This window comes from Pipistrellus kuhlii, unplaced genomic scaffold (assembly GCF_014108245.1).
Source record: "Pipistrellus kuhlii isolate mPipKuh1 unplaced genomic scaffold, mPipKuh1.p scaffold_m20_p_4, whole genome shotgun sequence".
NCBI classification, from domain to species: Eukaryota; Metazoa; Chordata; class Mammalia; order Chiroptera; family Vespertilionidae; genus Pipistrellus; species Pipistrellus kuhlii.
The window spans coordinates 11,028,351-11,051,912 of NW_023425540.1; the positions used below are offsets into that span (position 1 = coordinate 11,028,351).

The window sequence follows — 23,562 nt, forward strand, 5'->3', positions numbered from 1 at the left end:
TTTTGTCACAGGCTTCCAGGGGTCAAGCTCAAGGTTATTCCCTCAAGTTTAGTGAAGCACATGACTGCTGCTTTTTAGCAACCCCGGCTGATGTCATGGGCTGTAATGTTCTGGTGGAGGACCTCCAGCCTTGCCATTTCAACCACAGTTACTTCTGTCTGTATCTGTTGTCCTGCACTCTTGGCCATAACCTTCCTGTCAACATGTCATATGAATTAGGAAAACTTTCATATTCTGCTCTTGAACCATTACCCCCTCCACCCCACACACACACACCTGTCACTCGCATACACTCCTCTATCATCTCTCATTTGATATCATTGACATCATTGTCCTTTGATATCTCCTTTTCTCTAGAGCTAGAGCTGTACAGGTTCTACTAAAAAGGTTAGGGTAAGTCCTCCCTACCCAGCTTTTTGACTGTTGTATTTTCAGTTCGTTTCTTCAGATCTGCCCACTAAGCTGCTTCATAAAATACGGTCCATACAGATAAATTCCTGCGAAGGTTTCTTCGGCCTTATCCTCCTCGGGCCTCTGAGTGTATGAGTTCACGAGAAGCCCTAACTACAGACTGGGGCATGTGCCCCATTGTCCACACTGAGGCCTCTGACCTGTGCCGCTCAGGTCTTTGCTGCAGGAAGACCAACGGAAGGTCTTCCACCCCTCACTATAAGGCACCTGCCTTTGTGCCTTCGGCAGATGTTCATTCTGGACTTCCTTCTACCTATCTAACCATGAAAGTAGGAGTGAAGTGATCTGATTTTCATTTTTATAAAAGATCTCTGACTGCTTTTTGGAAGTATATTTCAATATGTAGGACCATATAAGAGAGTAACTACCTTGTTTTTACATCCTAGGTACCTTGTGGGCCAGCGCCTTGTGAACTACGAACGGAAATCTGGCAAACAAGGCACATCTTCGCCACCTCCACAGTCGTCCCAAGAATAAAGTGGTTGTCTCAACTACCTTGACCTTCCCCTTGCCTTTACGTGTCCTTTTCTGTGGACTTCTCTCTTTGGAGATTTTCTCCAGTGATCTCTCAGCATTTTTTTTTTTTAAGTTAAATGTATTTGACTTGTGTTCTCAGCATTTGGAGAGAGCAGCAACAGCTTAAGTTGCTGCCTTCCTGCATCTTCTGACATCACTGCTGTCTGAGATCTGTACATGTGTAAATAGAAGTTCCTGGATACCCTAAAACCTTGGATTAAACAGAATGTGCATTGTACATCTTTAAACAAATGTATATTAATTTATTAAATCTAGTTGTCACTTTATTTTGGACCTGCTGTGATCTTGACAGGAAACGTGCCACAGAGCCACAGTGCAGAGGGGAGACTTCCTGATGGCGTCCCTGGAGCACAGTGTCATGGTGCTCCTAGCAGTTCTTATTAAGTGAGCTGTACATTCTGTCTGTCGTGGCTGTTGAGACCTTACCAAGAACGTAAAGGAAACAGAAATCAGCAGTGGAGTATCTGTGGTAAGAAAACATGAACTTTGTGCTTCACTGTCAATCGTTTTTGGAAGTTATTTTGTATAACACCAAAGCTGTTGTACATTTTCTACTGCCTGATTTTTTTTTTCATGTGTCTGTGTTTGTAATATTGTATAGTATCTTGTGCTAGTTGAAATTATTTTTAATTTTGATAATTTAATATTCCTAGTGATTAGCATTGGGAGTTGGGTTTTTGTGCTTGTTAGGGGCATGCCTATACTTAGAGGGGGGGAAAAGTCCAAAAGAAGATTTTCATTAGTCTCCTCATCCTCCTTTTCCCACACAGCTATCCTTTTTTCCATTTAGGCAGCAGTAGCCAGTAGTCATGCAAGATCATAAGTCTTACAGAATATTGTCACCAATGACACTGCTTCTTACTGGAGTTGGGACAGATTGAGGTGTTCCTTAAATGTAGATATGGTATGTGGTCTGAGATGGACAGCATTAGGAAAAACTGGTTAGAACATAGTCCTAGGTAGTGCATCATTGGGTGAGGATTAGGGAGTACACTTCTCCTAGTTTTCCATGAATAAATCCCAAAGTTTATAAAAATTTTTATTTACAGAATAAAACTACAAACAAAATGGATTTTATTTGTCCAGAAGGAATCTGGTTGAGTTGGCAGTTTAATAGAGGAGTGCAGAATGTATCTCAGTGGAAATGAGCTGTAAAATCTCAGAGAACTGAACATATAAACTTGGTTTTTCCCTTATAACCAAAGCTGCAAGTATTGATAGAAGTTTAGAGAAATAAAAGTTAGGCACATGATCCAAGTATTTAATGGTCATGGTTTAATGTAAGGGTAGTGTTTGGTTTTGAATGATAACCTAAAAGTTCTCAGAGAAAATGAACAGCATAGGTCTTCAGAAACCATATAAGAATTTCCATATAGTATTAAAGCCCATAACTCAAATCTGAAGATTTTTTAAAATATGAAAGCCACATAAACTACCAAAATAAAAAGCAAATGTTCTGGTTTTATAATTAAACAATTTTCCCCAAAGTGGTAAGCAATTACTTAACTCTATTTTAAAACATCAGTGTATATATATATATATATATATATATATATATATATATATATATAGCTTACCATAGGATTCAGTGTTATACTTTTTAGTACTTTGCAGTAGGCTTTTCTTTAGTATTCAAAATAAGGTATTTGCGAGCCCCGCCTTCACTTAGAAATTTAGTTCTACTGTAAAAAATGAGCATTTTAAAACATATTGCCACCTGTCATGATATATGTCCATACAAATAGAAAAACTATCAAATTTGACATATAACTTGATTATATTAAGTTTCTTTTGAAATTTTCAGAGAATTTGTAGATGTTGACATAAAGTCATTAGAACATATTTATTTGTTTTACCAGGAAGATATAAGGCAGATACCGCAAAAGATTAAAAATGGTTATTCTACAACATTTTAAATAAATCTTATCAGATATTTTGTAATATATATATATAAATATATATATATATATGAATGGCCAAAAAGTTGCCCTCTATTACACTTGCAATAACTTGTCTTCTGTAATGATTTTGCCCCAATTTTCCAGTTGTGCTTTTTTCTGTTTTCAAAAAGATGAATACTTTCCTAAGGAAAGCATCTGCTGGTTACTATTTACATGGATAGCATCAAGATTTTCTTAGCCAGTTGTCTTACAAATATTTAACTAGTTCAGAAAGTGCTAGTATTGCTGCCCTTCATGTAGAATTTATTTTTAATAATAGTGTAGTTTTACTTCATTTTACATTGGGTTTAAACAGTCTTCAAGAGAGTTAATTAGGAGAAAGAACTTTTTTGCTTTACTTTTACTATTTTAGAAATTGAAGACAGATCAACATTTAGGATTAGTTTTACATGACCAGTTACCAAATGGCCATAGTATCAGGTGTGCAGTTGTTCATTATTAGCAAATTATGTTTGATTTTTAAACTTAATACTAAGTACTAAAAGTTGAGATGAAAACTGAAGAAAAATGCCAATGTGAAGTTTGTATGACAAGCTTTAAAAAAGCTAAATGTTTTTAGGTGTTCTTTTCCTAGTAGTTTTTTGGAGAAACAGTAGAGATTAGCCATCTCAATTCCAGATGTAAACAAAAGTAGTTTTTATTTCAACATTTAATATAACTGTTATTACTATGGATTTTTTGCCTTGGTGTTTTTTCCCTTTTTCCTTATTCAAGTAACAGAAAGTAAATTTTTCTCAAATGATTTCATCTTAGATATGTAATATCTGTATTGGCAAAATGCTGTCATTAAAGTCTAATTCTTGAATTTAGGATGAATTGATGACTTTTTAAAACAATGCAAAGCAGCACTGGACATTTCTACATTGTATTGCGTTTACACACACACACACACACACACACACACACACACACAATAGTGCCAGTATAGAACACTGGCACAATTGTTACAAGTTAGCTTCTTATTCTCATGTTCAGAATTATTTTAAACTTTTTATTTTCTGTGATAGATTTTTTTACATTATAAAATTATTGTGTTTAAAATACTCCTTTAGAATGGTATCTAATGAGTCACAATTAAAAAAAGACTAAAGTGAAATGCCTTACCACTAAAGTATTATTAAAGCCTCATTTGTGGAGATTCTCTGATTTGTTGGAGCTGTCTTGGATCTTTTTATTTAATTTGCTCCCTCAAGCAGATGTTTTCCCTTCACTCTTATTTACTGCCCTATGTCTTTTTTTTTTTTTTTTTTTTTAAACAGCCAGGATGAGCAAGGGCTACTTTCAAATAAAACGATTAATACAGCATGAAAATAGAAAGTATATATCTTTTCATTTCTACCTGTTTTATGAGTGCCTCATTTTTTAGTCATGGAAGTAATATAGAAGCTTCGATGAATATGTAGTGACTGTAAAGCCTGGGCATGACTGCTATAGAAGCTAAGTAGAACACTTTGTTATTTGGGATACCAATTTTCTATTAAAGCAAACATCTTAGATACCCAGACCAATTTTATGTATATATTCTGAAATGTTCCCCTTTTTTATGTGGTCATTTGTTGTCTTCTGAGTTGAGAGAACAAGATTGAATAAAGTGAACGTTAGTTGTAGTCGAGTATTTTTTTTTCCTTGTTGGTTTTTGCTTTATTGCAAGATTGCTTGAGAGTTACAGAAGTGTGTATTATTAGCATAAGTTGATAATCCAGATACATTTAACATAATTATGAAAGTAAAATAATTCAAATTACATGTCATGATAAGCCCCTCTGTTCTAAGTATTAATTTAAAATAATAGTGGCAGAGGACACACCCCTCCTCTCTTCTCCCCCTCACTGTAATAGACTCTCTCCACCAGAAAGAGCAAAGACAGGCCCTAATCTGTGCCACCCACCTCTTTGCCTCAGCTACAAGGTCTGAACAGAGCTGCACCAGGTTGCCTATTTTAGGTATCTGCTTGGCTAGAGCAAAACCAATCAAACCCATTTTATGTAATTGACCATAAGTCTCAGAAAAAAAGGAAAGGGTTCCATGAGGTTTTTCCCCTTCTCACTGTGCTGTATGAAGAGATCTTTCTAATTTTTGTTTCTAGGTTAAGTTTTTTTCCATGTTTTGTTTTGTTTTTTTTTTTCCTTTAAATTTACTGGAGCGACATTGGCTAACAAAATTTTACAGCTTTCAGGTGCACAATTCTACAGCACATAATCTGTACACTATTGTGTGTTCACTCCAAGTCAAGTCTCCGTCCACTACCATTTATCCCCCCTATGATTTTTTTAATCAAGTGCATTTTTTTTTTTAATGTAGTAGTGGTAAAATTGAATTTTAATTCTGTGAAGTTGATTTTTTACAGCAAAGGAAATTGCATGATGAATCTCATAAGTGGCCATTAACCTCCCCCTTCCACCCTATAGTTTGCAGCCCTTCTTGATGCAAACATAGAATCCATACCACACGTGGATTAGGGATCTGAGAAGGTAACCTCCCCTCCTAGCCCCAGCCCCCACGAACACATGTATTTCTGGTGTCTGTTTTGTTTCCTTGCACTGTACTCAACACTATAGTTGAATGAGGCATTGGGTCTGCCTTCAAGAAGTCCAGTTAGCGTGCAAAAGAACAGAAAAAGGAGCAAAAGATTCTATTACAGATAGGCATAAGATGCCACAAGGAACAGATAAAGGATCTACCTGGGTGGAGTCTGTGTTGGTATGCTCTTAGTTACTATTTGGTATATATAGGCGCCCTTCCCCCACACCGTCACAATTCCTGTCAACCTCCTGCAGTTTACTTCCACTCAGTCCCACACGTCACTAAAACCATATGTCAAGAGCCAGTAACCTGGGTGGGGTCCCTTTTGGCACTTTATTTAATCATCTTGAAATTTTATTTTACATAGGTAATAGTGTTGTGTCTTTCTGCTGCTTGCTCGCTCGCTCAGTAACTTCTGTGGGACAAAAAGGTTTATGCCAAAAGCCCATTCGTTCACTTCCTTGTTTTTTGCCCAAATGGATGAACCCCTTTTGCTGGCTGCACGAATCCATTGGTCTGACAGAGCACAATAGAGTCAGTATAGAAATAAACCCATATGTATATGGACAGCTGATTTTTGTCAGAGGTACAAAAGTTGAACAAGCAGTGTTGGAATAATTAGACATCCAGATGCAAAATTAAAAATAGATCTTTATCAACATAAAGTTAACTCAAAATGAATTATAGCCCTAAGTATAAAACTCCAAACTATAACTTCTGGAAGAAAACAAAGGAAAAATGTTTAGCCTGGGGTTAATCACAGATTTTGATACAACCCATAGAAGAAGAATTAGATGACTTGGACTTGATCAAAATGGAAAATACCTGCCCTTTGAAGTATACTGTTTAGAGAACAAAATGAGAAGTCATATCGTGGCAGAAAAAAATTGCCAAACATTTCTGATAAAGTACATGCATTCAGCCCTAGCTGGTTTTGCTCAGTGGACAGAGTTTGTGCCTGCGGACTGAAGGGCCCCAGGTTTGATTCCCATCAAGAGGATGTACCTTGGTTGCGCGCCTCCCCACTCCACTCCCCCCCCCCACACCCCCGTGTGGGGCGGTGCAGGAGGCAGCTGGTCAGTGTTTCTCATCCGATGTTTCTATCCCTCTCCCTCTCTGTAAAAAAATCAATTAAATATATTTTTAAAAAGTTGAAAGTACATGCATTCAGATGTCTCAAAAAACCTTGATTTAAAAATGGGCAAATATTTAAAAAGACTAAAGTGGTATACAGATGGCAAATAAACACGTGCAAACTTGTTCAACATCATTAGTCGTTGGGAAAATGCACATTAAAAACAAAATGTGATCCCACCACATCTATTAGAAAGGCTAAAATTAAAAATACTGATAGTACCATGGGTTGGTGAGGATGTAGAGAAACTGGGACTCACATGCTCTACTAGAGGGAAAGTAAAAAATGGGAAAAGAGGTGTTTCTTAAAAGGTTAAAATATGTATTCACCACTCCTAATTATTTGCCGAGAAAAGAAAGTAAATCCATATGAAGAATTGCACATGAGTGTTTATAGTACTTTTATTTGTAATAGCCCATAACTGGAAACAATCCATATGCCCATCAACAAGTGAATGGGTAAATTATCAATACAATGAATGAAAAGCAGTTAACTATTGATATATACAACATGTACAAATCTCAAAATACGTTGAGTGAAAGTAGACCGAAAATGTATGCTTTTGTTTATATAAAAGACTAGAAAATCCAAAGAAACCTATCTATAGAAAGCAGATCAGTGAAGATGGAAGGATTTTAAAGGGGCATGAAGAAACGGGGTGATTTACTATCTTGAGGGGGTCTGGTCTGACACATCTACATATGTCAAAACGTGTCAAATTGCACACTTCAAATTTGTGCAGTTTATTTAAAAAAGTAATATGTTAATACTGGTTCTCTAGTGGACCACCTCATATCTTATTAACCTACTATCAGGCTTACCTATTGATACTTGTATGTTTTCCTTCACATGAATATAAGCTCCATAGATTTTGAAAAACAACCATTTGGGGATTACTATTGTGTTCCAGAACAGTCCTTGGGACGTGTTTAGCATTCAGTATTGTTGAGGAAATATATGTCAGAGTCAAAATAATGTAATATGGTTAAAATGAAACCCGAAAGCCCTGTGCCGTTCTCCAGCGGTAACCACGGCAGCTTACTCCAGACCCTCTGTCACAGCGCAGGGGACATGCGCCACAGCCTGCTCTGCCGGTTGCTGCTCACAAACACCTTATGTGGGCCACCCCATGTAAAAATTCTGACTCTTGTATTCTATCCTGTGGGTAAGACTACGGTTTAACTTTTCTGAACTAGTCACCCCATTTTATTATATGCTGTAGTAAACATTTTTGTCCATATTACCTTATATACTTTGGCTAGAATTTCTGTAGGATAAATTTTCTCTTAGGATTGCTAAATCATCAACACCTCAAAGTACCAAATTGCCCCCAAAATGTGCTAATTAACTCTCTCTCATCCGTGTATGAGATTCCTTGATTTCCCATATCGTCATCAACATCAGTGACTCTGCAGTTTTTGCTAATGCTGTTCATTTGGAAACGTGTGTAGAGGAAGGGGCAGAGAGGGAAAGGGCCTGTGCCTGGCCCCACCTGGACACAGCTCACTCTGGTTCTCCGTCGTCCTCTCTAGAGGTGAGCGCCCCTGAGTGGACGTGGGTCTCTGGCTTCTTTCACTCGGCATGGGTGCTGGGGCCGCTGCAGCTGCCAGCCAGGATACCCCTAACCCAGGGCCCATCCCTGGCCTGCTGCCCCGGCCAGCACCCCCCAGAGGGGAAGGGTCCTCTCCCCTTCCGCCTAAAGCTGTTGTATCAGGAGTGGCTCATTTCCTCTTACACTCAGATTGGCCCAACCATCCTACACCTTCATTAAGAAACAAGATACACAGAAACTCCCCTGGTCTACATTCTAAGTAGCTTTTACACCGGCATCTGAGGGACGCGATCACCGAGGGGAACCGCTTGGATGCGCGGGGAAGTTGATGGGGCAGGGGGGCCAGATTCCTGCAGGGAAGCTCGTGCGGGCAGCACCGACCGATCGGCCCTCACGACCTGAGCCGTTTCCTTCGTGGGAGGCCCCCAGTCACCCCGGCCCTACCCTGCACGTGGCCAGCGCAAGGGCAAGGGGCAGGGGCGCTTGTGAATTCGCCTTTCACAGTGGGCAGTGGGAAAGCGATCAAAGGTCCTTTTCTAAGTGGACGGGTCACTCCCTCTAACCTAGGTGAGTGGGTGGAGGGCCGGGGGCCATCAGGTTGCGCACGCGCATTGCCTCCCGGACGCGCTCTGGGGGACTCCCCACCCTCGGCTTAAGGCGTGTGCGCGTGCGCGGCGCGAGGGGGCGGGGCCCGCGCGCGCGTCCCGGTTGCCTGGATACCATTGCGAAACAATAGCAGCGGTTGGCGCTCCTGAGCTGCCGTGCTTAGGCCGCTAGAGGGGGCGGTTGGTCCTCACTTTCTGAGGAGGCTGACCCAGAGCGGGTAGGAGCTCCCGCGGGCCGCCCGAACCCCCGGGGAAACCAACTCGGGCCGATCCCAAACCCGGGACCCGGCCCAGACCCGGCAGCTGGACCTGGGCCCCGCCCCCCGGCCCCGTCCCAAACCCGGGACCCGGGACCCGCCCCCCGCCCCGTCCCAAACCCGGGACCTGGGCCCCGCCCCCCGCCCCGTCCCAAACCCGGGACCCGCCCCCCGTCCCCCGCCCCGTCCCAAACCCGGGACCTGGGCCCCGCCCCCCGCCCCATCCCAAACCCGGGACCCGGCCCGGATCCGGCAGCTGGACCTGGGCCCCGCCCCGTCCCAAACCCGGGACCCGGCCCGGACCCGGCAGCTGGACCTCGGCCCCGCCCCCCGGCCCCGTCCCAAACCCGGGACCTGGGCCCCGCCCCCCGCCCCGTCCCAAACTGGGGTGGCGGGTGGGATGGGCATCCCTAGGCTGACTCTCCGCCCTTATCCCCCCGCAGCACACCTAGACCGCCCTAGCCTGGTCCTGGTCTTTGGAGAGCGATGCCGCTGCCCGACACCTTATTCTGCGCGCAGCAGATCCACATCCCACCCGAGCTGCCGGACATCCTGAAGCAGTTCACCAAGGCGGCCATCCGCACCCAGCCCGCCGACGTGCTGCAGTGGGCCGCGGGGTAAGCGCCGGCCGGGCCGCCGCGGCCTCAGCGGCATCTACACCGAAGTCTCTGTCTAGGAAGCACCGTTGGTTTATGGACCATGGGACCAGAAGTCACTGCAAAAACGCTCACTTATCTACAAAAAGTAGCAATAACTCCATTGCTGGAGGGTGGTATTTAAGCAGATAGGCTAAAACTTAGAAAGCAAGTGCTTGGGGTGTAAAGTTTCTGCATTGCGTTATAAAACTATAACCACAGTCCCTTTATTTTATTGGCAAGGTGCTCTTTACGATGAGAAATGGTATGGCTGTGTCCCTCCTTCTCAGGGAATCCCGCCAGGGTCAGGGACTGGCGGACCCAGAACCGCGGGAGTCCTATTGTCCTGTTGGGGTGGGGTGCTCAGCCCAAGGCCCGGAAGGCTCAGCTCTGCCCAGCGGGTTCACAGCAAATGCGCCTTCACAGATCCTTGTGGCAAATGTTCTATTTCCTGGACAGACATTCCTAATTTTAAAGTTACAAGTCACCAGACCTTAGAACCATTAAAATAAACCCTTTTGATTTTACAGGAAAGCTCTTTGCCCTTTTCCCAGTAAACAGACATAGAAGCTTAATTTTATGGCCACAGAAATCAGTATAAATTTAACTAAAATGTGTTAGCAAATAGAGTATCGAGTTTCGCTGCCCTCTAAACTATATAACCAGTGAATTCGTTTCCTATGAACTGCTGTACAAAATCCCATGAAATGTGATGGATTTATACAACAGACGTTTTTATTCTCTTACGGTCCTGGTGGCCAGCAAGGCTCTGCTCTGTCTGGAGGTGCAAGGGGGAATCCATCTGTTTGCTTGACTTTTCCAGCTTCTACAGCTTCATTCCTTGTACTCCTCCCCGTCCTTCCTTTTAAAGCCGGTAGTGTGACAGCTTCAAGTTTCCATCTCCCTCGTCTGAGGACACTTGTGATTGCATATAGGACCCATCCAGATAATACAGAATAATTCCCCATCTCAAAATCATAGGCAAAGTCCCTATTACCAAGCAGAATCAGACACATAGTTAGTTCCAGGACTAGGGCCTAGATATCTCACCGGACCTTTCACACGAGGCTGCTGACTACTTGTTAAATTGGTGCTTTGCCTCTGACACTTTGATCAATTGCTTCTGAAGTAACCTTTCAAGGTTCTTAAAAAACAAAAATTATGGCCTCTAGTTTTAACCATTATTCAAGCCCAAATAAAAGATTGTAAAATAAAAAAAAGATAGTCAGGACTTGTAAGATTTATTTGTGACTTAATCATTTTTATTTGGGCCATTAAATTAGATTATTTGGTAACACTTTAGAGACAACTATTTTAAGCTCCACTTTAAAAGGCTAAGCTGAGAACTTTCTGAATGTTCTATGCGACTCATTTCAAGAACAATTTCGGAGCATAGGAGAAAAAAATCAAGCATTACTCATTGAGCAGTGTGTGTGTGATGGACTCAGATGTGTTCTGGCTGTCCCAGAACACACTCTGTTAGGACGTTGTTCAGAAGGAGGTGAGTTGGCCTTGGAGAGATTTCATAGGCAGAGATTGGGGTCAAGACAAGGTGGAGGGTATACTGGAGGAGGACTCAGCATCTGAACACAGGGGCTGTGCCAGGAAGAAGAAAATACGAAATAAAAGCAGAACAGAAAACCAGGGTGCATATGAGAGTAACTGCTGTGCAAGTAGACTTTCAGGTTAGCATTCTTTTCAAAGGAGGGGATTTTCCAGTGGCAAAGGTGGGGCAGCCCTGCCCCCCAGCCTGGGCACTCTGCTGTGACGTCACAGCTAGTCAGCTGTGCCTTATGATGTTATCGAGCAGTCGTGCGCCCTGCAGCATGACGGAGGACAGAATCGGTTTATCTAGTACCAGGAGGCTGCTTTTGCTCACAGGTGCCTCCAGGGAACTGGCAGAGTCTAACACAAGCCGGGCTTGTCACTTGTTTGACACTTTGGAGGGGACAACTTTTGGGTGGTGTATGAGGAGGTGGGGTGTAGGATCCTTAGCTAAATCCTGGTCTGCACCCACTAGATGGCAGTAACACCATCTCCTTCCTGTGGCGACAACTAAAATATCTCTGGAAATTGCTAGTGCCTTCTTGGGAAGGGGTAGGACACACACGGCCCCTGTTGAGATATTCCACAGGCTCTATCAGGCATGAGGGTGGGTTTGATAGGTTATGAAGAATAAAGTCCATGAAGTGGAAACCATAATTAGGAGCAATATGGCAAATCTATGCACCCACCCTTCAGCCTGGCACTTCCGTCTTAAGGTCCACATTGATCTCACTGCTGCCTTCATTTTGACTCTTTTTAAAAAAATATATATTTTATTGATTTTTTACAGAGAGGAAAGATAGAGGGATAGAGAGTTAGAAACATCGATGAGAGAGAGTCATTGATCAGCTGCCTCTTGCACACCCCCCACTGGGATGTGCCCGCAACCAGGGTACAGGCCCTTGACTGGAATCGAACCCGGGACCTTTCAGTTCACAGGCCGACGCTCTATCCACTGAGCCAAACCGGTTTTGGCCGTTTTGACTCTTATTAAATATGTCTCGAGTGTCTTAAAAGCATGAAAGCAGAGTAGAATTTGAGGGTGAAGAAAAGGGATGATTTTTAAAATTTGTTTTAGTCCAAATTTAGATATCCTTCTACATTTTGTTACATATTCAGTTGTTTCCAGTGATTCATATCTTTTAACTTACAACCTGTGGCCCTGGTGGATGGTCTAGAGTTCCTTTCCCTGGACATGCTGTTCCTTTTCATGGTGTTCGTGGTTAGAGCTGCAGTGACGGGGCTCAGCAGCTGGCCCCCTCTGGCATGCTGGCCCAGAGGGGAGTGAGTTTTGCCTGGTACCCCTCCCACCGGCCAGAGGCTGGGTGTGTGCCCCCTCTTGACTTGTTGCCCCAAAACATTTCTGTGCCCCTACTTGCCCCCATCATAAGCAGCAATGTTGGGAGCCCAGAAAGGAACAATTAAAGGGGAAAAATACTAAAAAATAAAACAAACAAGGCAAACCCAGGCGGGATCAGGGAAGTGTGAGGGAGGGTGGTCTCTGACGTGGCAGAGCGGGCGCAACCCACCCTCAGTGCAGCCAACAGAACGCCCCTGATCGGGTGCCTTAGTGTTGAATAGCAGAGATGGATGCTCTGGAACCTCAGGAAAAGGGACGGCCACGCCTCAGCTGTTAAAGCGGAACGCGGGGCCATGACACGGCCCTTGGACGCTGTGGCCTGCTTCCTCCAGCGCCTCTGGCCACTTTTCAGTTGTGTCTGCTCAGTACTCCCTGGAGCCTGAGGCAGGGGCTGTCCTTATCCCTGCTTTACAGACAGAGTCACTGAGGCAGCCGAGAGGGTAAGTAAGAGAGCCGAGTGGAGGAAGCGGGTGGATCTGCCCTTCGGAGTCCAGAGCTCTCCTCCCCGATCACTGGGGCTTAGGGCTGCTTTAAGAAGCGCACTCATGAGTGTTAACTTGCCCTTTGTGTATTGATGCGTCTTCAGAGATGTCTGTTGTCGTTGTTAGGTATTTCTCCGCTTTGTCAAAAGGAGATCCACTTCCTGTAAAGGAGAGAATTGAAATGCCCGTGGCCACTCAGAAAACAGACACTGGCCTGACTCAAGGAATGCTCAAAGTGCTGCACAAGCAGGTATAAGGGCCATGCCACAGCCAGCCTGCCCGCGGGAAGCGGCGCCCCGCGGCCTGACACAAACGCCACCAACATCTCGCAAGTCGCTTCCCCTGCAATAAACCTTTGAATTTCATTCAAAAAGGAACTTGTTGTATTCAGTGCCTTTCTTTAGCTGAAAGAACCCACGGTAGCTATTCATGATTAGATTGTAGAAAAGTGAAATGTAAATATCAAATTAAGATGCTTAGGTGCTGCTGGACTTAAAAAAAAAAAGGCTAACAATATGAAAGTGGGACATTTTAGACCCGAGAATGGCAGCTGCTAGTTTGCAGCGTGCTGATGAGGCTGCGGTGGTCCTCAGAGGACGGGGCCCTGAGGCTGGTTTCCAACCCTCCAGGCAGCCCGGGCCTGGCCCTGCCAGACGGCCCTTGGCGAGTCTTCTCCACCCACTGGCTCGCTTTTAGGAAAATGAGTTAGTAGGAAGTATACCACCCAGCTTTGAGGCTGGGCATTCAGATGATTGGGTCATATTACTAAAAATGATTTTGATTTTTTTTAAAAGTGACCTGCCCCCATTGTACATATATTTTTTTTTCAATTACAGTTGGCATACACTATAAAGCTAGTTTCAGGTATACAACATAGAGCCCGTTATTTATTTTGAAGTACTGGGCTTTTGGATCGGGTACACTGACTTTGAGACCAGATTCTCCGTGGCTCTCTACTAAAAGGGAACACGAATGACCATGGAAAGAGGGCAGCTCAGGGCAGGACCTGCTGATGTTGCTGAAAGCCCTCACACAGATTGGGACGAGCAGGTCACAGAAGTTGCCCATTTTCATTGATTGTTTGAAATAGTAGAAGCAATAAAATTAGTTTTAAGATTTCTCCCATGTAACTATTAACCTGTATGGGGTGGGATTTTAAGTGTTTTTACTTATTAAAATTAGTTTTTGATTGCCAAGTATTACAGTCAGGTAATAGAGGATGCCACCCCTAGCACCAGCATGCCCCTCCCCTCCTTTTAAAAAATATATTTTATTGATTTTTTACAGAGAGGAAGGGAGAGGCAGATAGAGAGCGCTAGAAACTTCATTGATCAGCTGTCTCCCGCACACCCCCTACTGGGGATGTGCCCGCAACCAAGGTACATGCCCTTGACCGGAATCGAACCCGGGACCCTTTGGTCCGCAAGCCGATGCTTCATTCACTGAGCCAAACCGGCTAGGGCCCAGCATGTCCTTTTTATTAAGTTATAGCACTATGCCATGTTTGCTTCACGGCCCTTATTTAAGAAGTAAATTGCTATGACCATTGTTCTCAAGCTCAGTGGCCCCCCCCAACCCCCCACCCTGCACGTTGACCCTCCCACCACACATGTCCCCTCCCTCCACAGGGCTAACTGGGCCATGAAGTCAGTCCACCTGTTCCCGCATGGAGTGCGTGGTGTATGTTCAAGTGCTCACAGCACTAGAGGATTCTGTGGGTGTTTAAACTTACATAAATTGTAACTTATTGTGTCTTCTAAACAGTGTGGCCACAAGCAATACGTGGACTTACTGGACCTCGAAAAGAAATGGAGAAGTTTGTGCCTGCCGATGGAGAAGCTCAGAGCGCTCATAGAACTGGACCCCTGTGATCACAAAATCGAGTGGATCAAGTTTTTAGCACTTGGATGTAGCATGCTTGGTGGGGTACGTACCTGGAAATGGCACTTTGATAATTAAGTATAATCATAGGCTTGGCTGAAAAATAACTTAGGGGTTTCAGCCACTGAAGGAAACAAATTATTTTAGTAACTTTGTCTCAGAAAAGCAGTATTTTTCAGATACCTGTTATATTTTCAGGCTTCTAGTTATTTTAATGTACAGAAATGAAATATTTGTGAACACCTCAATTTAAAAGATACAACAGTAGATAAGATATATGGATACCGTTACAATGTATTGAGGTTTTATTAAACCACTCATCATTTGGTAAATGGATAATACCTGTTTTCCTAATCTGTGGAGAGAGGCACAGAATTATTATTATTTTTTAAAATATATTTTATTGATTTTTTACAGAGAGGAAGAGAGAGGGATAGAGAGTTAGAAACACTGATGAGAGAGAAACATCAACCAGCTGCCTCTTGCACACCCCCTAACTGGGGATGTGCCCACAACCAAGGTACATGCCCTTGACCGGAATCCAACCTGGGACCTTTCAGTCCGCAGACCAACGCTCTATCCACTGAACCAAACCGATTTCGGCGAGGCACAGAATTATTTTATACTTTAGTTAAAACCTATTACGAGTAACTAACATACACAGTACAGCTGTGCTAATGGGAAAATATAACCCAAGCGCTCAGGAGTGAAGACAGAGGACCCTGCTGTTTCAGAGGTGAGAGGGCTCCCCAGCCCAGGAGAGGGGTGCGATGTGGGGGAGGAGCTCCGAGTTGAAGGTTTTCACAAAGACTAGAGCCATCCCTCCCTCCCCTCCCAGTGCATGTGGGGCACCGCCTGGTGCCGCCCTGCTCTGGCTGCTGAGCAGCGCCCCTGGTCCTGGGAGCCTCCGCCCGGAGCTCTGCCTTCGTGGGAAGCTGCAGGGGAGCGGCGTGAGGGATGGGGTCGCGGCCTCTGGCTGCCCTGCAGGCCGGTCAGGTGTGGTAGTGGTTCCTGTCCCCTTCCCCAGTGCCCATGTGCGCCTGGTGCCATGATCGCATGCGCATGTCGGACCTGTGTCTTTACATTTCTGCAGCTCCCTCAGTGGTCTGTGTCACCCTCATGGGCTTTCTCCGTCAGTGTGCAGGGAATGGGGGCACAAAACAGATAAAAAAAACCAACAAAAAAACCCCTGGCTCTGCCCTTTGCATCCCTGAGGATGTCAGTGCTGTCCCCACAGGGTCACTTTGAGGTGAAGCAGGCCCGTGGCTTCCCCTCCACCTGCAGCTCCCCCAGACTTCCCTCTGTGCCCGCCCCACTGGGGGGTTTGCTTTTATTTAATTTATATTTTATTGATTTTTTTTTTTTTTACAGAGAGGAAGGGAGAGGAATAGAGAGTTAGAAACATCGATGAGAGAGAAACATCGATCAGCTGCCTCCTGCACACCTCCTACTGGGGATGTGCCCGCAGCCAGGGTACATGCCCTTGACTGGAATGGAACCCGGGACCTTTCAGTCCACAGGCCCACGCTCTATCCACTGGGCCAAACCGGTTAGGGCGCGCCTGGGGGTTTTCTTGCTCTTTTCTCCTGAGTGCAGCCCAGATTGTTCCCTCAGGAGCTTCCCTGGGAGGAAGGCCCTGATGGGCAGTGTTTGCCCATGGCTGCGCTGTAACTGCCCACCGCCCCTCATTTCAGCCTCCCAACAGGACGCTGTCCCACACATTCCGGGGGGTGTGGGAACCAGGCCAGGAGCCGCTCCGAACCCACTGCACGCACGCAGGCCGTGGGGCCTGCCGCCCACAGTGCTCTTGTGGGGTCACCGAGGGTCCGACAGCACGAAGCCAGCCCTCAGACAATGGCTTTCCCTCCCTGAGTGCATCTCCCTGCCCTCGGCCGGAGCGGCTTGAAGGGGAGAGTGGGTCAGGTCACGGCGCTGGGAGCTCAGTGGTGGGGGAAGGCTTCCCAGAAGACAGGCCTTTGGGCTGGAAGCTGCGGATGTGGGCCAGGGCGGGGGGGATGGGGGGACGGTGATGACACAGGCAGAGGGAGAGCGTGAGTGGGAGGAAGGCAGGTGCTTTCCAGAACCGAGACGAGGCCCGGAGCCCAGCGGGCAGGGGGCATCAGCTGGACCCTGCCCGCCCTGCACAGGGGCACCCCCAGGTGGTAACAGTTTGATTCGTCCCGGTCTGAGGAGGGGCCAGAGGGCTGGGGGGTTCTGCGTTGGCTTAGGGGGTGTGTCTTTAAGGAGACCGATGCCTCCTCCTCTTTAAAAGTCATTCCCATTTTAATACAAAATCTGTGGATTAAAACTTTTTTTAAACCAGTTGCATCCTGACAAGATCTTTCCTTTTTATTTCCTTATGTCACGTACACATTCACCTAGTTCTTAATTCAGATAAGAACATTGTGTACTTTCAGGAGGGTTTCTGTGAAATGTAATTGAGTGTCTATTCCAGTTTTAACAAATACAAGCAGTAATTCTTCCCCCACCCCCCCCCCCTCCCCACCCCGCCATCCGCAGTCCCTGAACACCGTGATGAAGAACCTGTGCGAGATCCTGACCCAGGACCCCGAGGGGGGGCCCGCGCGCATCCCCTTCAAGACCTTCTCCTACGTCTACCGCTACCTGTCCCGCCTGGACGGGGACACTCCCGCCTCGGAGACGGAGGCCTATCTCGCCTCGCTGAAGGACAGCATGTGAGTATGGTGGTCCCTGGCCGGCCGGGTGGTCCCCGGAGGTCTTCCTCCCGCCCCGCTGATCGCTGATCTCGTATTCCTGGTCCCACTTCTCCCGTGGGGTCGGAGGGGAGGCTGCGGGGAGACTGCCGCAGGAGGCGCTGGGAGGAGGGGGTTCAGTTCTCCAGACTTCAGAGGGAGAAAATGTATCCCGCCTCTCAGAATGTTTATCCACACTTACCCTGATTCTTAAGGGCAGGGTGTCCTGTGATTTAAAATGGTAGCATGTCGCACAGACTGTGCAGAGGGCGAGCAGCCTGGGGGCAGCCTCGCAGGGGCCATGGCTGCGCAGAAGGGGCTCCCTGAGGGTGGTGACATTGCCCCTCATGAACTGAAGCCCAGGAAGCCTGGCGATTCTGGGGGAAGGGGCTCTAGGGGAGGCGGGATGGAGCTGACTCCCACAGGGTGAGAGAGAGAGAGAGAGAGAGAGAGAGAGAGAGAGAGAGAGAGAGAGAGAGAGAGCGAGCGCCTGTGATCCAAGGCCTTCCAGCACCTCCTGGGCCACCCCCTAAATGCCTGGGAGGTGTCCCCAAGCCTCACACTGCCGCCATCTGGAGCTTTGCCCCAGCACATGCTCATGGGGCGCCTGCTCTGCCAGGGATGTGGCTTTTGGAAGTTGCAGTCCTGGGTGCTCCACACGCACAGATATCCGGCCAGCGGGCGGGCTGGAGGGCCATGGGGGCTGGAGGGCCATGGGGACGGGAGAGCCGGGGGAGGGGCCTGACCAGGAGGATATGTCCCTCCGGCACTGAGAAGCCCTCCTGGCGGCCCATCATCACTGCCCAGAGGGACACTCCTGCCTCCCCACTTCCCAGCCTCCCTTAGTGGGACCCCAGCGTGGGCCGGATACCTCCCTCCCTGCTGCCAGCCCTGGCTGCCCCACAGTGCTCACTCCTGTCCCTTCTGAGCTGTGTTCTCTGCTCCCTCTTAAAATCGCATCCCCTCTGAGGCCCCTTTCACGGAACTCTGCCTCCAGACGCCACAGTCCACTGTCTTTCCTCTAGGCCAGTGGTCGGCAAACTCAGCAGTCAACAGAGACAAATAACAGTACAACGATTGAAATTTCTTTGGAGAGCCAAATTTTTTAAGCTTCTTCTAATGCCACTTCTTCAAATAGACTTGCCCAGGCCGTGGTATTTTGTGGAAGAGCCACACTCAAGGGGCCAAAGAGCCGCATGTGGCTCTCAAGCTGCGGTTTGCTGACCACGGGGCTAGCCTCTCACCCACCAGCTTTGTGGCCCTCCCTGTAGCTCCCCAGTTACTCTCTTCTCTCCATGGCACTCCCCACACCGCTAGGCCCCTGGTGGCCCCACACCGGCCTTTTTAAATAGAAGGGTACTTCTGTTACTAGAGACTAAAATTTGTGTTGTCAATAAAGAAAGTTCATTAAATATAGTACTGATTTTTTCCACCTAAAAATAAATGCCCATTTTTGTACAAAAAAATAGAATGCTTTAATTTTCCACGTAGAAATGACTGATTATTGACCATAAATAATTAATTTTTAAGGTAAAACTGTTAGATTATATTGCATTTAAATTACAGGTTGAATAAATTATACTAAATCATGTTGTTCTATAAAATTTGTATTGTGTGTGGTGAGAAATTACTAATAAGTGTGTCTCTGTTTCCATTTTAGAGACAGTAGAAAGAATGGCATGATCGGACTCATGGATTTCTTCGTCCTAGCGAGGAAAATGTAAAAAATCTCAAATAGAAAACTCAGAAGACATGCCATTAATACAGAGAAAAACACACTTTAATGTCAAAAGAGTGTGTTTTAAAACCTTGGCACCAATTACAACTTGTCATTAACCACATGCAGACGTTGCGTGAGTTTTTCTGGTGATGGAAGTGGAGTGTGACCAGTGAGTCGGGGTTGGGGTGGGGCTATTTAATGATTGCTCTTCCCTGTGTCCTTGTGTCCTTGTAAGAACCTTCAGTCGTTCCTGGTAGTGAAATGATCTGTTTGACTGGAACAGTCTGTGGGAAGCTGCGGAGCAGGGAGGAGGATGGACGGGCAGCTTAAAACCGGTGGTTCTGCTTTTCCATGGGAAACGCTTCATTCCTGGCCGCTGGGCCCGCGCCAGGCCAGGAGAGGTCTCTGGCCAAAGCTGGTCTCCTCCCAGAGAGGTGGGCCTGGGAGCTGGCGCTCGCTGAAGGGCATCCATGGCCGCGAAGCAACTGGACAGGCCATGTGGACCCGCACTGGTCCGCTGAACAGGAACACTGGGCAGGCAAATAACACGAGAGCTGGGGAATGGTCTGGTTCCCTGGATCTGTGCCATCGGCCACCATGCTAATCAACGTCAGCAAAGTGAAAACTCAGGGTCAGGTGAAAGGGTTTGCTGTTACCTAAAAGTGGGTAGTGGTTTTTTTGTTTTGTTTTTTTTTGCACTTAGGTGTGTAAAGTGTGTTTTTCATCTGGACAGTTAAACCCCCTTATTTGAGATGATCACTTGCCTGGACTTTTGGTCACCATCCCAGGTAACAGACAACATATAGAGATCACTCAGAAATGTACAAGTAACTTGGAGTTTCTAAAAGCATTTGCAATTTTGAAGTTGCTTTAAACCTTCTAAAATCTTGACTGCCCCAAAGAATTTAAACATTTCCCCCTGCTGTAATGCCTCCACACATGGGGCCCAGAAGAAAAGAAACCTCAGGTTTTGCATAAGCGCAGTTGTAGGTCACGGTGTGAATGAACGCGGAGGGGAGCGGGCTGCAGCACAGGCTGTGCGGGAGAACACAGAAGGTGTTGTGTGTAAGACAGACAGCTGGCCACCCCGGGAGCGCACACATGGCGTGGAGCACACAGGACGTTTGCGTTCTATGAAGATGCTCTGGCCTATCAGGAGACAGAAAGGGGGGAGTTTAATAGGGAATGATCAGCGTCCCCTCAGGTGGAACAGTAAGAACCTCCCAATCCCAAGGCTGGACCTGGACTTCACAGGCAGAGAGGTCCTGGAGCCCTCGAGGTCTGCGGGGCTCCCCAGGTGAACAAAGTGAAGCCAGAAGCCGAAAGGGATGTGTGCTGTGCCCCCCGCCCCCCCCACGTGTCTCTCCAGGAATCGTGAGTATAGAACCCACAGAGAAGCTTGTTTGAACATAAAGTCCTTGGAGAATATGTCCCCACCAGCCCTTCCTTCCCAGAGAGTCTGCTGGAGGAAGAGAGCCAGGCTGCAGAGGGCACCATGAGACCGCGGAGCACTGAGTATTGTTTAATCTGTGCAGGTACAACCAGGTGACGGGTATAAGGAAGGGGTACACTGTCGTAAACAATGGATGTATGCGCTGACCAGTAGGTACAGATCATCTGAAAGAAATTTGGAGGCTGCAAAGTCCATATGAATGTTAAAATGATGTTCACATCAGATGTAGGGGAAATTTCATTACTGATCATAGTAGAGAACCAGCATTCAGTAGCCAAAAAAGAAAAGACTAAGGATATTATATAAAGATACATGAGGTAACAGCAAAAATATAAATCTTCCTAAGTACCTTAATGTAAGCAGGGAAGTAGAACAGCAGAAGCTAAACCATGAAATAACCATGTGATTGTGTAGGAGGAGGGAGGTGTGGGATGAAAGAGGCGGAGCTTGATGCTGGCCTTCTCTGAACTTACCTTTGTACTGACTTGATTTTGGAATCCTGTAAATATTTTAAATAATTATAAAACATAATCATATTTAAAAGAAATCACTGAAAATTGGCCATAAAATGAAACCAGTGAACTTAGAATGAAATGAAAGTTAACACTCCCATATTTCTTTTAATAGTCAGTATTGGTGGTACTAGAATAAATTAGTAACAGTTTTGGCGTCATTACTCTGGATTTTGGCATGGAATTATGAAGATACAAAGTAAATTAGATAAGGTTAAGTCAAAATCCTGAGGTCCTGACTTATGAGTATCTGTATGAAATCATAGTCTCTGTCTGCCGAAAAGAGCCAGCAGCAGACACCCATCCACCATGTAGGGCCACACCTACTACCCTGTTTCCCTGAAAATAAGACAGTGTCTTATATTAATGTTTGTTCCCAAAGATACGCTAGGTCTTATTTTCAGGGGATGTCTTATTTTTCCATGAAGAAGAATACGGTACACATTTATTGTTAAATGAAAATAAAGGAAATTTATTACTTATATACGGTACAGTAGTACGGTAGTTGTCAACACAAACCAGACAAACTGTGAATCCTACAGTATTAAGAATTTACTCATTTATTCAATGACAATCGTGTCATCATCTTCTGGAACATCATCATAACAATCCAATTCCTGAATTTCCTGGTGAATTTCTTGTGACTCCATTTCTTTCAGAATCAGTGGACCAAATCTCTCATGTTTGCCCAGGGGGGCCTTATTTTCAGGGGGATGCCTTATATTTCACTCAGAAGGAAACCTGTAGGTAGGTCTTATTTTCGGAGGATGTCTTATTTTCGGGGAAACACGGTAGCCAGACAGTGGGTCCTAACTCCCCTTCTCCAGGGAGAGGAGCCGGGACTCCCTGATGCGGACCGATTCAGGGAATGTAGCAGGTGTGGCCCAGAACATTGTGTCAGCTGCAGTCAAGGTCCATGTCTGAGGACTTGGGAGTCAAATTGAATGAACTTCTACTGGTCATAGGAAGTTTGGCTTTCAATTGCTGCCTGCCTTCGGGGAGCTCACTCAAATGCTTTAATAACTACACACTTTATTGTATCATTAACGGATCCATGCGCTGGATGAAATAAACCATTCAAGTGACTGGAGAGTTTGAACTAAGGAGGTGGAAGGGGCAACCAGCAGAAACCCCTTTGCTGCCAGGAGACTGGGATCCACAGGACCTGACGGGACTGGTAGGGGCTTGGGGATGAGGGACCCAGCTCTGCACACAAGCTGCCTGTGTGAGGAGGCAGATGGCCCATAGGGACTCAGCACCTCGAGAGACAAGACTTTTCTAATTAAAGTGACTTGAAAAATAGGCTATGACAATGATGGAAAATGAGTATTAAAAAAAAAAAAAATCCCTGGCATTTGTGAGGTTTGGCTTGGAAAATGTCTGCTTTCCCTTGATTCAGAGGAGTGAGTTGGGGGGAAACAGAGCTGGAAAAAGCAATAAGATGCAAATCAACCGATGTAACTTTGGCCTTAGGACATCAGGGATTGCCTGTCTCTTTGCCATTCTCATTGCCATTCTCATTGAAGCCCTTGTCCCTGCAGTGGCAATCGCTGAATTATTTGGTTTTCAATCCAACTCTTATTTGTCAGCTTCTATATTTTTCACCTTTAAAGAAAGTGGTTTTTGTTTTGTTTGATGTTCTTGATCTGCAGGAAGAGAGAAGGCAGAAGTAGAGGTGACTAAGGAAATGTGACCGTCTGGCATGGTAGGGTTCTCAGGGCTGGGCAGGGCCAATGATTTTGTCCATAAAATGGTGTAGCTGTAAGTCGTTAATTTCATTTATACTTAGCTGTCACTTCCTGGCATTCCCTGGCATACTTGTGAATTCTTGTAACCTGAGAAGATCGAGCTTTACAAATGGTTTACAAATGTAGTGGGGGTTTTAAGATAGCCAATTTAACAATTAACGAAGACTGGATATATAAATTAATCATTGGGTTTGATTTTGCTGTTTCCTAATTTGCAGTCTATGATGTTTTTTCCACCCTTATACATTTCACAGGCCCTTGAAATACTGGATAGGCCTCAGACCCTGAGCCTTTGCATTTACAAAGTGAAAGGCATTCAGGCTCTCCCTAAGGAAAATCCCTACTCCATTATGTTGCTTTGCAGAATTCATTCTCCTCAGTGTTCGAAGTGGATTCTCACCAGAGACCCAGGAGGTGATGGCAGAAGTATAATTAATCCACTTTTCTAGGGGACTGACCAGAACTGAGAGG

The 23,562-nt window shown here is 45.7% G+C and overlaps 2 protein-coding genes across 8 annotated transcripts in view; both read left to right on the plus strand.

The window, feature by feature from the left end:
* MARCHF6 (membrane associated ring-CH-type finger 6) overlaps positions 1–2,534 on the plus strand; it is a 58,937-nt gene extending 56,403 nt beyond the window's left edge. For all 5 annotated transcript variants that reach the window (XM_036411067.2, XM_036411066.2, XM_036411062.2 and 2 more), the window contains one exon: positions 858–2,534. In XM_036411067.2, the coding sequence (XP_036266960.1) occupies positions 858–883 (26 nt within the window). In that variant the 3' untranslated portion in view covers positions 884–2,534. The remainder of the gene's footprint in view (positions 1–857) is intronic.
* ROPN1L (rhophilin associated tail protein 1 like) lies at positions 1,344–19,499 on the plus strand. Of its 3 annotated transcripts, XM_036411073.1 has the most exons (7): positions 1,347–1,477; positions 5,317–5,440; positions 9,485–9,658; positions 13,190–13,313; positions 14,828–14,989; positions 17,465–17,640; positions 19,319–19,499. In XM_036411073.1, exons 3-7 carry the CDS (start codon positions 9,528–9,530, stop codon positions 19,380–19,382), a joined length of 657 nt encoding a protein of 218 aa, XP_036266966.1. In that variant the 5' UTR covers positions 1,347–1,477; positions 5,317–5,440; positions 9,485–9,527; the 3' UTR covers positions 19,383–19,499. The 3 variants fall into 3 exon arrangements, with proteins under 3 accessions (XP_036266965.1, XP_036266966.1, XP_036266967.1); XM_036411072.2 differs by lacking the exon at positions 5,317–5,440 and having other exon boundaries at positions 1,344–1,477; XM_036411074.2 differs by lacking the exons at positions 1,347–1,477; positions 5,317–5,440 and adding an exon at positions 8,850–9,002.
* Positions 19,500–23,562: the final 4,063 nt, after the last annotated feature.

Bases quoted from the DNA above. Each gene is read 5' to 3' on its own strand.
- ROPN1L (XM_036411072.2), top strand. From the start codon at position 9,528: ATGCCGCTGCCCGACACCTTATTCTGCGCGCAGCAGATCCACATCCCA. The intron at 9,659-13,189 runs GTAAGCGCCGGC...TGTCGTTGTTAG, and splicing joins GTGCTGCAGTGGGCCGCGGG to GTATTTCTCCGCTTTGTCAA. The intron at 13,314-14,827 runs GTATAAGGGCCA...TCTTCTAAACAG, and splicing joins TCAAAGTGCTGCACAAGCAG to TGTGGCCACAAGCAATACGT.